This window comes from Phocoena phocoena, chromosome 13 (assembly GCF_963924675.1).
Source record: "Phocoena phocoena chromosome 13, mPhoPho1.1, whole genome shotgun sequence".
NCBI lineage: Eukaryota > Metazoa > Chordata > Mammalia > Artiodactyla > Phocoenidae > Phocoena > Phocoena phocoena.
Window position 1 is genome coordinate 39,783,945 of NC_089231.1, and position 15,163 is coordinate 39,799,107.

The following is a 15,163-nucleotide window of genomic DNA, read 5'->3' on the forward strand; positions in this document are numbered from 1 at the left end:
CTCACATTATATTTCTGTTGGACTAGAAATACTGGATAGCTCTGGTCTAAAAACCTTCATTTAGACTAAGTATCACTTAACTTCTTTGGAAGTAAAATGTCATGTTAGATAATAGCATAAACTCCCACCAAGAAAATCCTCGCCTCCCTGCTTCCAGCTCTTTACTACATACAGTGTGCAAAGTGGCAATCTGCCAGGTGGCTCATGTTCCCACAGGGTCAGGAGAGGCCTGGCTCTCCCACCAGTCTTCGCAGGCTCTCCCACACCCTCTCTTAACCTCTCTCCACCCAACTCCCAAGTGCTCAGCTCTCGTGGGCAGCCTCCCAAAGCTCAGCAGGCACACCCAACACTGTTTTTCTGGTGTGTTCTTCTGCCCTCTGCTCCCATCGCACCCTCTCCCTGGGGCACAACCTTCACGCTCATGACTTCATCCTTCCTCTTGTGACTCATCCTTGCAACTTCACAGAAATTCAGGTGATTCCGACGCTACTTTCCAGCCCCTATATCTCTCAGTTACTTTAAGCACTTTAAGTCAAACTCTGAAGGAAGCATCTATGTACTTTTAAAGAATAAGAGAAGGGACCAACTACAGTTCAACTCACAACCTGCCAAATTCCTAGAATGGTTGGTGTGTACTGGGAGGGAGGGGTCAAGACCACACTTTGTGTGGTCTGCGTATTTATAAAAAACTGTTAAAATAAAAATTGAGTAATCTGGGTTTTATCTCTTTTTATTTTTGAGGCTATCCCTCACAGGAGGGTAGTAAATAATGAAACGTCCCAAACTTTTGAAAAGAGAAGGCCCGAAATGACACAAAATTAGGCAAATTTGCTCATGAAGAAAGAAAGAATAGAGGCTCTCAATGTGGGACACACAGATGCAGGTCTGAATCCCTGAAAGTATGGGCAAGGTTCTGAGACTGTGTGTATATAAACATTTTGAGCAGAGTCTGTAGCTTTCATCATATTTCAAAGGGTCTGAGACTCACATGAGGACTACTGCCTTAGGTCTTAAGCATGAAATGCAATGAAATTATGAGGTAAAGAAAGGTTATCTATTACATGATAAATATTTTTAAGACACCAACGAGTATATGCTTGCAGTCATTAAGTCCATTACAGTGCACATCTGTTAACTCTGTGTATCTTCACAGTGTGATCTTCACCACAACTTGCAAAGTGTAACCATTCAGTGCCTTCTGCTTCATTCTGTTCAGTTTTTCCATTACAGTTCTTCCAGCATAATTTTTTGATAGCAAGTGTATGACTTTGGCTAAAACAAAGATAGAGAAATCATGAAACGAATGTATGCTATGACTATGAAATATTTTTCTGGGTGCTCACCTGCATATTAATTCAGTTAGTATGCTCTTCCTATTAGTGTTGTTAACATAAATAGAAGTCAAAACCTGACCATCTAAATGTACAGGTTTTAAAATACCATCACTAATATTTATAATACCACCAGCAATTTTATGTTAGCCTTGAAAACGTTTTACTTACTGACCAAGGATACCACCAAAAAGAGCAAGAAATAGACAATGCATTTATGTCAAATTTTGCTTTAACCATCAATTTTAACTATTAAAATCAGTCTTTCAGGTAACATTACTAAATGTGTTTCTTTTCTAAAGAATTCCAACTTTGCAACATATTCTATATTTGATCTTCTGACATCCCTGTAACTTGAATGGACGCTTACTCTCATTATTTACTGCTGGGTAAGAAAAGATAGTGAAAGATTTAATAGACTACCCAGTGAAAGAACCTTGGTCTCCAATGTGACCTGTAACTGCATGACCCTGGGCAAGATGTTCATATTAACACACTACCCCCAGCCCCCATCCTCATGGCTAACCTAGGATGCTACCAAACATAGATTATTAATAAATCTCTATGAAATATAATATCCTCTATAAATTTAACCTGCAAACCAGTCCTCCAAACCAAAACGGAATAAGGTGAATATGGTGCAAGTTTTAAAGCAGTAAACACTGAAAATAATATCTGAGCTCACAAATTATACTTGCAGACTCTGAGAGTCCCTGTCACCAACGCACTCTCAGGATCAAAAGAATGAAGTATAGCCTCGAAGTGATGAAACACATTTAGAAAAATCAGCACACCAGAACCTAAGTCACCAAATGACTGTGAGCCCTTGCAAGTGGCCACTCTAGAAGGGTCCACACATTCCAACAATGCTGCAGTGTTTCCTGAAATTCTCCTAAAGGAAATGCTTCCACACAGACTACGACCTGAGTATTCTCAATGAGAGCTCATCTTCCTTTGAGGATGAATCTGATTACTGAAAGAAGTCAAAAGTCATCTGGATATGAGCTTATAAATAAGATGAAGGTTAAGCTAAAAAAAAAAAAGTGAATGGTCAAAATGAGGAAAACTTTATATAAAAGGTATCATAATTGGTTTTCTTGCATCACTGGTAAGCTAGTTTTGAACACAGTTCCTAAAGAGAAGTTCCAAAAATATTTTAAGTAACAGCAACATCACTGGGATCTCATTTGTTCTGGATTAATATTAAAGTTCTCTCATTTCATTAAAAGAATGATTTGAAGTAGTGACATCACTGAAACAAGAATATATTTAGACTAGTATATATATATATATATATATATATATATATATATATATAGTACTTTGCTTCCCAGAGAAGTTACTTTGAGGGACAGTACTTATTTGGCTATATATGCTTTGAGATGGTATGTTTCGTTTCTTTTCTTTTTTGGTAATGTTCTTTAAATCCAGCGTGTTAACAGATCACATTTAGAAGACAGGGAGTTCGGGGAGCCAACCTAGAAGGCAGTGTTTGCTTATATTACCTTCGTTTATATTTCATTATCAGCAAAACCTTTCATTTGAAAAGTACTCATAATCTGATAAGTGTAATATTAGCAATCCAAATAATATAAGGTAAGCCAGGAATTAGTTCTTGCAAATCCAAAGTCACCACAATGACTAAAAAAATTTTAAATGAAAAACTCAAATTCTGTACATGTCCCCTGCCCATACTTTCTGAGGGGCTTCTTGCCACTGTTCCACATTCGGGCCACAGAAGTGGTCTGGGTACTAGGCAGAGGCAGAGCAAGCATCATGGGTAGGGCAAAGTGAAAGGAAGGAAAAGAAGAGGAGGGGAGGCCAGGAAGAGCGGAAGTTTCAAGTGCCTGAAACATGGAATTTCATTGGATACCTCTCTGTTCAGTAAGCCAATAGCATGAACTGTTTCAACAGCTAAACTCAGCATCAGAGAGGTGGGAGAGAACCCATGAGGACAGCAGTAATAAAGCAGATCTCATTTTAAATACATTTAAATAAATACAATTATCATGAGCATTAACATGCTTTGCTGGTAAGGAGACAAACTCCCCTGGAAGGTACATCTTGTACAATATGTCTCTCGGCATCAAGCCAATGACCTTCCTCATGATGCTGTTGTTTGGAATTGTATTTGAAGTTATATTTTGGATAGTTTAAATACATGAAGGTTGAAGAATCCTAAAACAAATCTAACACAGAATGACATGAATGACTTTTTGAAAGTTTAGTCATTTTTAACTAATGAAATGGGTAAAGAAGTAGATTAAAAAGTGTTCCCTGCTGTCTAAGCAGGCAGATGAGGAGGAGGCTGTAAACAGCAGGTGCTCTGAGCAGCTCAGGTGGCAAAGGCCCACGCCCAGGGCACGAGGCTCAGGAGCACTTACTCTGCCTGAAGGCTGGTCACAGGGCTTTGAGGGGCACTTGACGGTTTACTCCATCTCAGGATGTGAGCTAAAGTGTTCAAACACGAGATTCGGCTACCAAACACAATCTATAATATTTCCAAAACAACACCAACATTTTGAATTAAATTTTACTAAGATTCTACTTAGTCAAATTCTGAAACTCATCATTATGAAAATCACTTTCATCTCCAATGCGTTGTCTGTAAACACAGTATCATGCAAACAAGCAATTTGGTCAAATAAACTTTTAAAAAACAAGTGCAGTATAGTAATAAATGTCAATCTCAAGAGACTGTCAAAAAACACAGAGGTACAAATTAGCAGTAAGCACCATGAACAGATCTGTGTTTCTCTCCACGCAAATGTGACATAAGATTTGCTGCTAAAGACTCCATGATATCTATCTAATCTGATGGAAGCAAAAACAGGAAGGAAATACCTTTGACTTGTTTCTACACAGTGCCTCCAGTCATTTATTTCTGGAACTTGATCAGTCTTCTTCCAAGAATATAAACAAATCTTTCCACACTCTAATCCTACTGCAACAACGTATCTGTTTTTAAGGGAAGGGAAAGACAGTGATTAATTTAGCATGAACTTCTGTTATCTCCATCATCACCAATCTAAAGTAGTTCTTCAGTGCTCCCAACTGTCTCTGGCTTACAAAGGACTCTGTTTAAAATTCGGGTCCAGGATCCAGTGCGCTGCTCTACTGTGCGCTCACAGAGCCTCCTCTCCATCGAGGATGCTCACAGTTTTACCTCTGCCCTCTGCTGGCAAGGCCTATAAGCCAGTGTTTCCCTGGCTGGCAGCAGAGACCCTTGTTCTACTGAAGATACTTGTTACAGAGAAAGCACCACAGTCCTAAATTTGGTGAAATAAGAACCTCTCAAAAGCCACACTCCCGATCTCTATTTCACCACACTGAATATCATCAAGCTCTATCAATTTAGCAATTCTTTTGAGAGGAGTTCCCTGGTGGTCCAGTGTTTGGGGCTCTGAGCTTCCACTGTGGGGGGGCCTGGGTTTGATACCTGATCTGGGAACTAGGATCCCACAAGCCACGCAGCGCAGCCAAACCAACCAACAAATAAATAAATAAATAGGGGTTGATCAGAAAGATAAGATAAAATAAAATGGTGTTAAAAACAAAAAAGAAATCCTATGAGAAACATAAGCATTATAAAAAAAAATAGTTAACTTGGAAGCTAAGAGAACCCAAAGATGAAAGTATAAGAGGGCTACACATTGAGAAACTAAGTGGTCTTCTTAAAGAAAACATAAGATGAAGCCCCACACAGAGACTGACCGTTGGGTAAGGTTAAGTACTGGGCAGACACTGACGGCAGTCACAGCTCCGCCCACGTCCAGAACGGAGGAGCAGGGGCCGATGCTGTGCTCAGTGGAGTCATCGCTGGAGTCGCACTCACCCCAGACAACCACCTAACACAAACAGATCAAACTCTGTGAAACTTTCTCTTTGCAAGGTTTCTAGCAATGCATTAGAGCGTTTCAATGGCATAGAGGACACTGACATTTTAAAAAATGCATCATTTTCATTTGTGTTCCAGGACTTCTGAGCATTTCAAGCATCACAGAGAAGCCACCACGTAGCAGATACATGTCTCTGAGACCTCAACTACCCAACTGTGCTGGTCCAAAGATGACTGTCCCCACCCAGAGACCAGGTGTTAGCCTGCTCTTTACACTCAGGAAACCAGTTCTGATCCAGTGAGATTCTGTCCACCACGTCCTCAAGGTGCTCGTGCACCACCCCAAGAAATTACCACAAAAGGCATGAAACCAACCAAGTCCCCGTCTCTTCTTCTACACCACCCACTGCTCATGGAATCAGCTCAGCTCACTCGGGAGGCCCTAACCTTGATGATACACCGCATAAGAAATGAGGCTTTCCTGGAAGCTCATGCCTCAGAAGGGTGTGAATGGTCACAAAGAAATGGAGAGGGAAGTGAAAACGCAGGACCAAAGCAAGATTCTGAGCAGAGGGCTCCACCCAAGCAAGCAGGAGTGCATTTCTGAGACTGCATGGCGGATGATGCTTTGTCCGTTTCAGCCTTGACCTAACTGTGACAGCCACAGCTGGACCATCTGCTACCAGGCCTGACTGTGGAAGGCAGAAGCAGTCCTGCTGCCTGAGCAGCTAGCAGAGTAGGAAGACAAATGCCGGGGAAGAAATGAATAGGCAAATGACAGAAGTAAAGGTCTGAGAGAAAGCACTTCAGAGGCTAACATTTCAGTGTTTCATTGAGTGACAGCATGCTGTGTTAGTCCTCTGCTTCTGTAACTTGTACCATGACTGTGACTGGAGAGGGCAGGAGAGGAGAGGAAACGCTCAAGTGCCTCAGCGCCTCTGGTCTGCAGGAAGTGCAGAAAAAGGAAAGGATGCTTTAAAGAGCATGAAAACAGAGGAAAGACCAGAGGCCAGGGGAACATTTCCCAGAGAACAAGGGCGAGGGTCATGGTCAAGAACCTACTGCTAGCTAACTTGTTCTGATTTTTTTCACAGCTCGTGACACACACAGGCACACACCCCGCCTCCTTCGCTGAATGAAAATGTAATAATCATTCATTATAGAAAGAATTTTAAATTCCCAAAAGTATGAAAAAGAAAAGCAGAAACTGTCTTTCCCTATGTCCCTCCATCCACTCCTGCTCTCCTACTTTCTTAGTTCTGACCCATTTCCTTTACTACTTTTTCTCCTACTGGAGCCATCTGATAGTCATGTGTCTGAAGGGACTTCTTCTCGTATTTGATATTTCAGAGACATGTATTATAGAATTTAACAAGTAAGAAAAGCCTTTTTATGTATGCATATGAAAAACACAGAAGGAAATAAATAAACTGATTTTTAAAAGATGTATCAGAAAATTAGGATTACGTGCTTTTTATCCAAACACACCTGTAATATTATTTTACATTTGAAAAAATATTAAGTTAAAAAAAATTACCTTTTTGTCCCGACTTCCAGTGAAGAAATACTTGCCATCAGGACTCCAATCACAAGACCAAATAATTCTACTGTGCACAGCGGTGATTTTGTTAGTGAAGGCAAAGAGACTGAAAACTGGGTCTGAAAGAAACACATATGCACTAGTCACAAAGCGGAGAGAGCAGTTTTTTACCTGTTAGAAAGCTATGCTTAAATGCCATACACAACATGTAATTTAACAATCAATTTATGTACACAGACTTTTGCAACCAAGGCCAGGCAGCTGATCCCTCACCAGAAGGCTATGTGCATACAGTTATTCTTCTAGTAGGAAATGCTTTTATACTGACTAGTCACTCTCTAGTGACTGATGACAAACATCTTCTGGACACTTAACTAAAAGTTCAATTTATGCTTATGGAAGAAGCCTGAGGAAATTTAAACTTACTCAGGAAGTAGCCAGATCTGTGTATTAAGCTATGGAAAAAAAGACTAATGAACCCTTAAATAATGTAAAAGAAAAAAACGAACTTAAAAAAAATCTCTTCCCTTGCAATATTTTAAGTGTAGGGTAACTAACTTCTAGCCCTCATAGGGACTAAACGTAAAAGACATAACTGTGTATGGAGGATAGACTAATGTATCTATTAATCCACAATCCATAAAGATACAGCAAATTAAAGGATTTGTTATTAGTATAATATCACTTTAACTTTTTTAAAAAAGTAAAAGTTGCATGTTAGGAAATCACTAGTTGCAAATGAAATCAGTCTGTTACAACATATACTGCTCAGTATGTGTCATAGTCCCTGGTATTCTCTAAAACACAAAAAACCCAAAGGACTAAAAATATCCTAAGATGAAATTGCAGTAGGTTTTATCAATGGAAAAATTAAAAACAGGATTAAACAACACAAAGTACTTTAAACGCTCTCTAGATTTTACCTACTCAGTGAAACTGGAAGAATAAGAATAGGCTACTGCTGCAATCACACGAAGCTTTTTTTCCTTTTCCTTTTCCTTTTTTTTTTTTTTTTTTTTCAACTTATGCCAGATCCAAAGTAGAATGCAGGTAGGTGTGTTAACATTTTGCCCAGGGGTCATGTTATTCACAAAAGGATGCCTAAAACACCCCCTCCCAATTATCACTGTGACAGAGGTGGGTAGGTGAATGGTAAAGACAATGGTCCTTCTGAGTTTCATAATTTAACTGTATATTCATTATTCCTGTCCCATAAAATCCTCAGTATATATCATCCATTTGGTTTTATGGTGGCATTCTGTAACCATCTGCGAAATCCAAATTTTCTACATGTAGATTTTTATGTTTCTTTAACTGAGATGTCTGAATACATATCATCCTTACAAGGAAGGTCAAGTCTTCCTCAGTTATCACAAAACTTTGAAAGACTCACAACAACCAGACTCTGCCCTTCACCCTGTTATCATTTCTATTTCTCTTTACACAATAGCTGCTCAAAGTAGGTAAATGGACATAACTGTTTCACTAATAATCTTCCCAACCAGCAGCTGTTTTACCTAACTCAGGTGAGACTGTGTCCTGCCTTTTCCACAGTGACCAGGTCCGATCTCTGGAAACAGCTAGTAGGAACTTGTCATCAGGAGAGAAGGCCATCTGTGTGACAGTCAAACTGTGGAAAATTAAATTCTGCACCTGTTTCCAAGATGCAGTGTTCCAAAGAATGATAGCTGCATGCTCTTTCTTAGCTGCCTACAGGACAGAGATGAAACAATAAAGCAATTAAAGTGAAATGAACCGAAAACATTTTTCAAAATAATATATTGTTTCTATGGTATTTTTTATGTATCTGTGTAAAAAAAAAACAACTTCTGAGAAAATACTATAACAAGGTGTAACCTCTGAGAAGAGACAGACTGGAATTAGAAATGATGAATAATTAGAGACTGGCACTGAAATCACAATTTTTAAAATTGAGTTATATTTAACATACAATATTATATTAGTTTCAGGTATATGACATAGTGGTTCAATATTTTTATACATTATGAAATGATCACCACAGTAAGTCTAGTTACTATCCATCATCATACAAAGTTGTTACCATATTATTGACTATATCCCCTATGGGTACCTTACATCCCTGTGACTTATTTTATAACTGAAAGTTTATACCTCTTAAACCCCTACTTCAGTCATCCCTCCACCCCGCTGAAAACACCCTGTCTATTCCCTGTACCTATGAATCTGTTTCTGTTCTGTTTGTTCATTTGTTTTGTTTTTTAGATTCCATATATAAATGAAATCATTTGGTGTGTGTCTTTCTCTAACTTATTTACTCATTTCACTTAGCATAATACCCTCCAGGTCCATCCATGTTGCCACAAATGGCAAGATTTCATTCCTCTTTTTTAAGGCTGAGTAATATTCCATCACACACACACACACACACACACACACACACACACACCCCACCCCTTCCTTATCCATTCCCCTATCAATGGGCACTTCGGTTGCTTCCATATCTTGGCTATTGTAAATAATGCTACAATGAACATAGAGGTACATATATCTTTATAAATTAATGTTTTCATTTCCTTTGGATAAACAGCCAAAAGAAGAAGTGCTGGATCATATGGTATAGTTCTATTTTTAATTTTTTGAGGAACCTCCATACTACTTTAATATTTTACAAGAAGAATACATCTGTGTATTAACTGTGTAATTAGTAGTTTAGAAACTTTCACTTCTGGTCAATATGGAGTAACAGGGACCAGATTTACTCTCTTGTGTGAAAATAACTAAAAGGTCAGACAAAATACACGAAATAATGGCACTCCAAAATATTAGGTATCTGGCAACAAAGAACACTGATACCTAAAAGACAAAATGAATCACAGAGTAGGAAAAAAAGAAAAAGAAAAAAACAATCACTGAACTCTATGACAACGTCAAGCAGCCAAACATAACTACGGTCTGCAAAAGGATAAGAAAAAAATACTTAAAAAGATAATGGCCAAAAAATTTCCAAATTCAATGAAAACAATAAACCTACAGATCTAAGACGTTCAATAAAACCCAAGCACAAGAAACATGAAGAAAACTATACAACAGAAATCAAATTGTTTAAAACCACTGAAAAATATAAAATTGCAGCTGGAGGAAAAAAAACCATTACTAAGTAACAAAGAAAAATGACAGTGGGCTTCTCATCCAAAACAATGCAAGTCAGAGGAAAATGGAGCAACATTTTTGAAGTACCTAAGGGAAAACCAACAATTCTTTAGCCACCACTAATACTGTTAAAAAGTGAAGGAGAAATAGATCCTTTTCAGACAGGCAAAAAGCTGAAAAAATTCCTGACCAGCAGAACTGCATTATGAGGAATGTTAAGAACATCCTGTAGGCAGCAGGAAAATAATATCTGATGGAAAAAATATTTTTATTATTTAAATATCTTTAGGGATAATTAACTGTTAAAGTATAAATAATATTGTGGGATTTCTGTGAAGAAGTAAAATGTACAAAAACAATACCACAAAGTAGAAGGAAATGAAAGTATACTTATGTTCTCATACACAAATAGTGCAGTATTACTTGATGGTAAACTGTGGTAAATTAAAGATATATAGTATAAAATGTGAAACAACCAATAAAATAACAAAGAGTCATATCTACTAAACAAAACAAAAAAAAGAAATAAAATGGAATCATAAAAAGGCATCACTTAATCCAAAATAAGTATAATGGATCAAAGAACAGATAGATCAAATAGAAAACAAATAGCAAGATGAAAGGAGTTAATCTATCATATCAATTATTACATCAAATGCAAATGATCTAATAAGCACCCCTATTAAAATGAAAGATTATCAAGATGAGAAAAACAGCAAGACCCAATTACATGCTGTCTCCAAGAAACCCACTTGAAATAAAAGGAAACAAACAGCTTAAAGTAAAATGATGGAAAAAGATACATAATTCAAGCACTACTCAAAGGAAACCTGGAGTGGCTACACTAACATCAGAGAAAGTAAACTTCAGAGCAGAAAATATTACCAGAAGTAAAGAGGTTCATTGCATAATAAGAAACTAGTCAGTTAATCAAGAGAAAATAACCATCATAAATGTTTAGGATCTAACAACAGAACTTCAAAAATACATAAAGTACAAACTGAAGGAACTATAAGGATTAAAAGACAAGTCCACAATTATAGTTAGAGATTTCAAAATGCCATTCACGATAGAACCAAAAGAATAAAGAAGACAATACTGTCAACCAATGTAATTCATATTTTCAGAACACTCGACCCAAAATAAACAGAATCCAAATTCTTCTCAAAAGAACATGGAAATTTACCAAGATTAAATATCAAAGGATTGAAGTCATACTATGTTTTCTGAACAAAATAAACTTAAATTAGAAATCAGTAACAGAAAGATATCTGAAAAACACTCAGTATATGGAAACTAATACATTTCAAAATAACCTAAGTTAAAAAATAAAATCAAAGAGAAATTAGAAAGTGTTTTTAATTGAATGAAAATGAAAACACAACATATCAAAATTTGCAGAATGCCTCGAAAGCAATACTTAGAGGAAAACATAGCACTTAACACCTATATTAGAAAGAAAGATCTAGAATCAATGACCTCAGTTTTAACCTTATTAGAGACAGAAAAAGAAATGAGGACTTCCCTTGTAGTGCAGTGGTTAAGAATCTGCCTGCCAATGCAGAGGACACGGTTCAAGCCCTGGTCCAGGAGGATCCCACATGCCGCGGAGCAACTAAACCTGTGTGCCACAACTACCGAGCCTGTGCTCTACAACCTGTGAGCCACAAATACTGAGCCCACGTGCCACAACTACTGAAGCCTGTGCACCTAGAGCCTGTGCTCCGCAACAAGGGAAGCCACCACAGTGAGAAGCCAGTGCACCACAATGGAGTGTATGTAGCTCCCTTTCGTTGCAACCAGAGAAAGCCCGTATGCAGCAATGAAGACCCAATGCAGCCAAAAGTAAATCAAAATAAATAAAATAAATAAACCAAAAGCTTGTTCTCTGAAAATATTAATAAAATCATAAACTCATTAATTTCCTGGTCAATTCCCAGAATTCTCTCCCACCAAAAAAAAAAAAGAGGGTATGAGAGAAAAGAGACAAATTGCCAATAACAGGAATAAGAAAGGTAACATCACCAGGGATTCTTCAGGTAATAACAGGATCAAAAGGGAATACTATGAACAACTTTATGCCAATAAATATGACAAATCAGATAAAAGGGGCAAATTTCCTGAAAGACACAAACCATCAAAGTACACCCATGAAAAATTAGATATCTTGAATGAAACAGCCCTGCATCTATTTAAAAAATTATAGGTAGTTAAAAACCTTCCCACAAAGATAACTCAAGGTTAGTTTGCTTCACTGGGAAATTCTACCAAATATTTAAAAAAGGAAATACCAATTCTTCAGAAACTCTTCCAGAAAATTGCAAAGGAGGAAATATTTCTATGAAGCTAATATTACTGTGATACCAAAACCAGATGAAGCCATTACAAGGAAAGAAAACTACACAGCAATGTCTCTCACATACTATATATGAAAGTTTTAAACAAAATTTTAGCAAATTGAATCCAACAATATATAAAAATATAAGAAATCATCAACAAAATGAAAAGGCAACCTATTGAATGGGAGAAAATGTTTGCAAATCATCTGATAAGGGGTTAATGTAAAAACTATATAAAGAACACATACATCTGAATAGCAAAATATAAAATAAAATTAAATAAATAAATAAAAAATAGGCAAAGGATCTAAATAGACATTTTTCCAAAGAAGACATATACATGGCCAACAGAAACATGAAAAGATGCTCAACATCACTAATCATAAGGGTAATGCAAATCAAAACCACAATGAGATATCACCTTACACCCATTAGACTGGCTATCATCAAAAAGACAAGGAATAAGTGCTGGACAGGATATGGGGAAAAGGGAACCCTGTGCCTTGCTGGTGGAAATGTAAACTGGTGCAGCCACTATGAAAAACAGTATGGAGGTTCCTCAAAAAATTAAAACTGGAATTAACATATGATCCAGCAATTCCACTTCTGGGTATTTACCCAAAGAAAATAAAAACACTAACTTGAAAAGATATGTGTACCCCCATGTTCACTGCAGCATTATTTATGATAGCCAACATATGGAAACAACCTAAGTGTCCATCAAATGGATAAAGAAAATGGATCAATGGATAAAGAAAACGGACAGACACACACACCATGGTGGAAGAGTATTCAGCCATAAAAAACAATGAGGGCTTCCCTGGTGGCGCAGTGGTTGAGAGTCCGCCTGCCGATGCAGAGGACACAGGTTCATGCCCCGGTCCAGGAAGGTCCCACGTGCCACGGAGCGACTGGGCCCATGAGCCATGGCCGCTGAGCCTGCGCGTCCGGAGCCTGTGCTCCGCAACGGGAGAGGCCACAACAGTGAGAGGCCTGCGTGCCGCAAAAAAAAACAAAAAATAAAACAAAAAAAAACCCAATGAAATATTTCCATTTGTGACAACATGGATAGACCTTGTGGGCATTATGCTAAGTGAGATAAGTCAGACAAAGACAAATACTGTACGATCTCACTTATAAGCCGAATCTAAAAACAGCAACAATAAAAAAAACCACCAAGCTCACAGACATACAGAGGATGAATTGTGAGATGCCAGAAGCCAAGACTGGGGGATAGATGAAATGGGTGAAGGGAGTCAAAACGTACAAACGCCCAGCTATAAATAACGAAGTCAGGGGGATGTAACATAGAGCATGGCGATTATAGTTAATATTGCACTGCGTATTTGAAAGTTGCTGAAATCTTAAAAGTCCTCAGCACAAGAAAAAAATATTTCTTGTAACTGTGTATGATGATGGATGTTAGCTAGACTTATTGTGGTGATCACTTCACAATGTATACAAATATTGAATCATTACGTTGCACACCTGAAACTAATATAATGTTATATATATATCAGTTATACCTCAATAAAAAGAATAATTGAAAAAATATATATATATAATATAAGCATTTGGGGTTTGGTTCCAGGAATGCAAAGTTGGTTCATCATTTGAAAAATCAATCCATGTAATTCACCATATTAATAAACTAAAATGGGAAAAACATATGATCATGTTAAGAGATAAAGAAAAAACATCTGACAAAACCTAACATCCATTCCTGATAAAAACTCTCTGCAAACTAGGAACCGCAGGGAGATTTTGCAACCTGATAAAGAAGAGCCATAAAAAAAAATCCACAGCAAGCATAACACTTAATGGACAAAACTAAATATTCTGTTGCTGAGATGAGGAATAGGTGAGGACTTCTGATGTTACAACGTCTAGTCAACGTTAAGACATCCATATGGGAAAGGAAGAAGTAAAATTTTCTTTATTCACAGGCAACATAAGCATCTATGTGGAAAATCCAATATCTACAATAAAGCTATAAGAAGTAATAAGTTTAGCAAGTTGCAGGATAAAAAACTGATTACAAAAAGCAACTGCATTTCCTTATGTGAGCAATGAACAATCAGACATAAAATATATGAAATAAGGATAAATCTGACAAAATATGTGTAAGACCTGACACTGAAAAGTACAAAATATTCCTGATAATATTAAGATGTTAACACTGGGGAAAATTGGGTAGGAGGTATAATGGTATTCTAGGCACTATCTCTGCAACTTTCGCTAAATATAAAATTATTCCAAGATAAAAGGCTTACTAAAAAAAAACAAACAAAACCCTGAGAGAAATTAAAGATCTAAATAAATGAGAGGCATACTGCATTCATGTGTCAAGACTCAATATTGTTAAAATTCTTCCACAATTAATCTATAGATTCAATGCAATCCCCATCAAAATTCCAGCACATACTTTTGTAGAAACTGTCAAGCTGATTATAAAATTCATGTGGAAAAGTAAAGAACCTAGAATATCCAAACTACATCTGAAAAGTGAGAAGAGAATTAGAAGACAATTACTTCCTGGTTTCAAGACACAGTATAAAAAGCTATAGTTGTTAAAGAGACTGCGGCACTGGCATCAAAACAGGAAAGAAAAAAAAAAAGATGAGTAGGACAAAATAAAGTCTAGAACTAGACCCAAACATATATGGACAGCTAATTTTGACAAAGATGCAAAAGGTACGAGGTGAAGGGATAGTCTTTTCAACAAATAATGATGGAACAACTGGATATCCACATGCAAAAAAAATCAACTGTAATATATACTCCATACAACAGGAAGAATTAATAAAAGATGTATCATAGGTCTAAACATAAAACTTAAAATCTATAAAACTCCTAGAACAAAATGTGGCAGAAGAACTTGAGTCAGGCAAAGATTTCTTTCTTTCCTTTTTCTTTTATGGCCACTCTGCACAGCATGCGGGATCTTAGTTCCCTGACCAGGGATCAAACCCATGCCCCCTGC

At 37.1% G+C, this 15,163-nt stretch overlaps 1 protein-coding gene across 9 annotated transcripts in view; it reads right to left on the reverse strand.

Annotated features, from left to right (window-relative positions):
- Nucleotides 1-714: 714 nt before the first annotated feature.
- The window catches only part of ELP2 (elongator acetyltransferase complex subunit 2), a 43,853-nt gene continuing 29,404 nt past the window's right edge, over nucleotides 715-15,163 (reverse strand). For 8 of the 9 annotated variants that reach the window (XM_065890186.1, XM_065890187.1, XM_065890182.1 and 5 more), the window contains 5 exons: nucleotides 8,227-8,419; nucleotides 6,707-6,828; nucleotides 5,046-5,179; nucleotides 4,176-4,289; nucleotides 1,116-1,272 (listed from right to left, as the gene is read on the reverse strand). In XM_065890186.1, the coding sequence (XP_065746258.1) occupies nucleotides 1,116-1,272; nucleotides 4,176-4,289; nucleotides 5,046-5,179; nucleotides 6,707-6,828; nucleotides 8,227-8,419 (720 nt within the window). Of the gene's footprint in view, nucleotides 1,273-4,175; nucleotides 4,290-5,045; nucleotides 5,180-6,706; nucleotides 6,829-8,226; nucleotides 8,420-15,163 lie in introns of all 9 variants that reach the window. The other variant, XM_065890180.1, reaches the window with a different exon arrangement.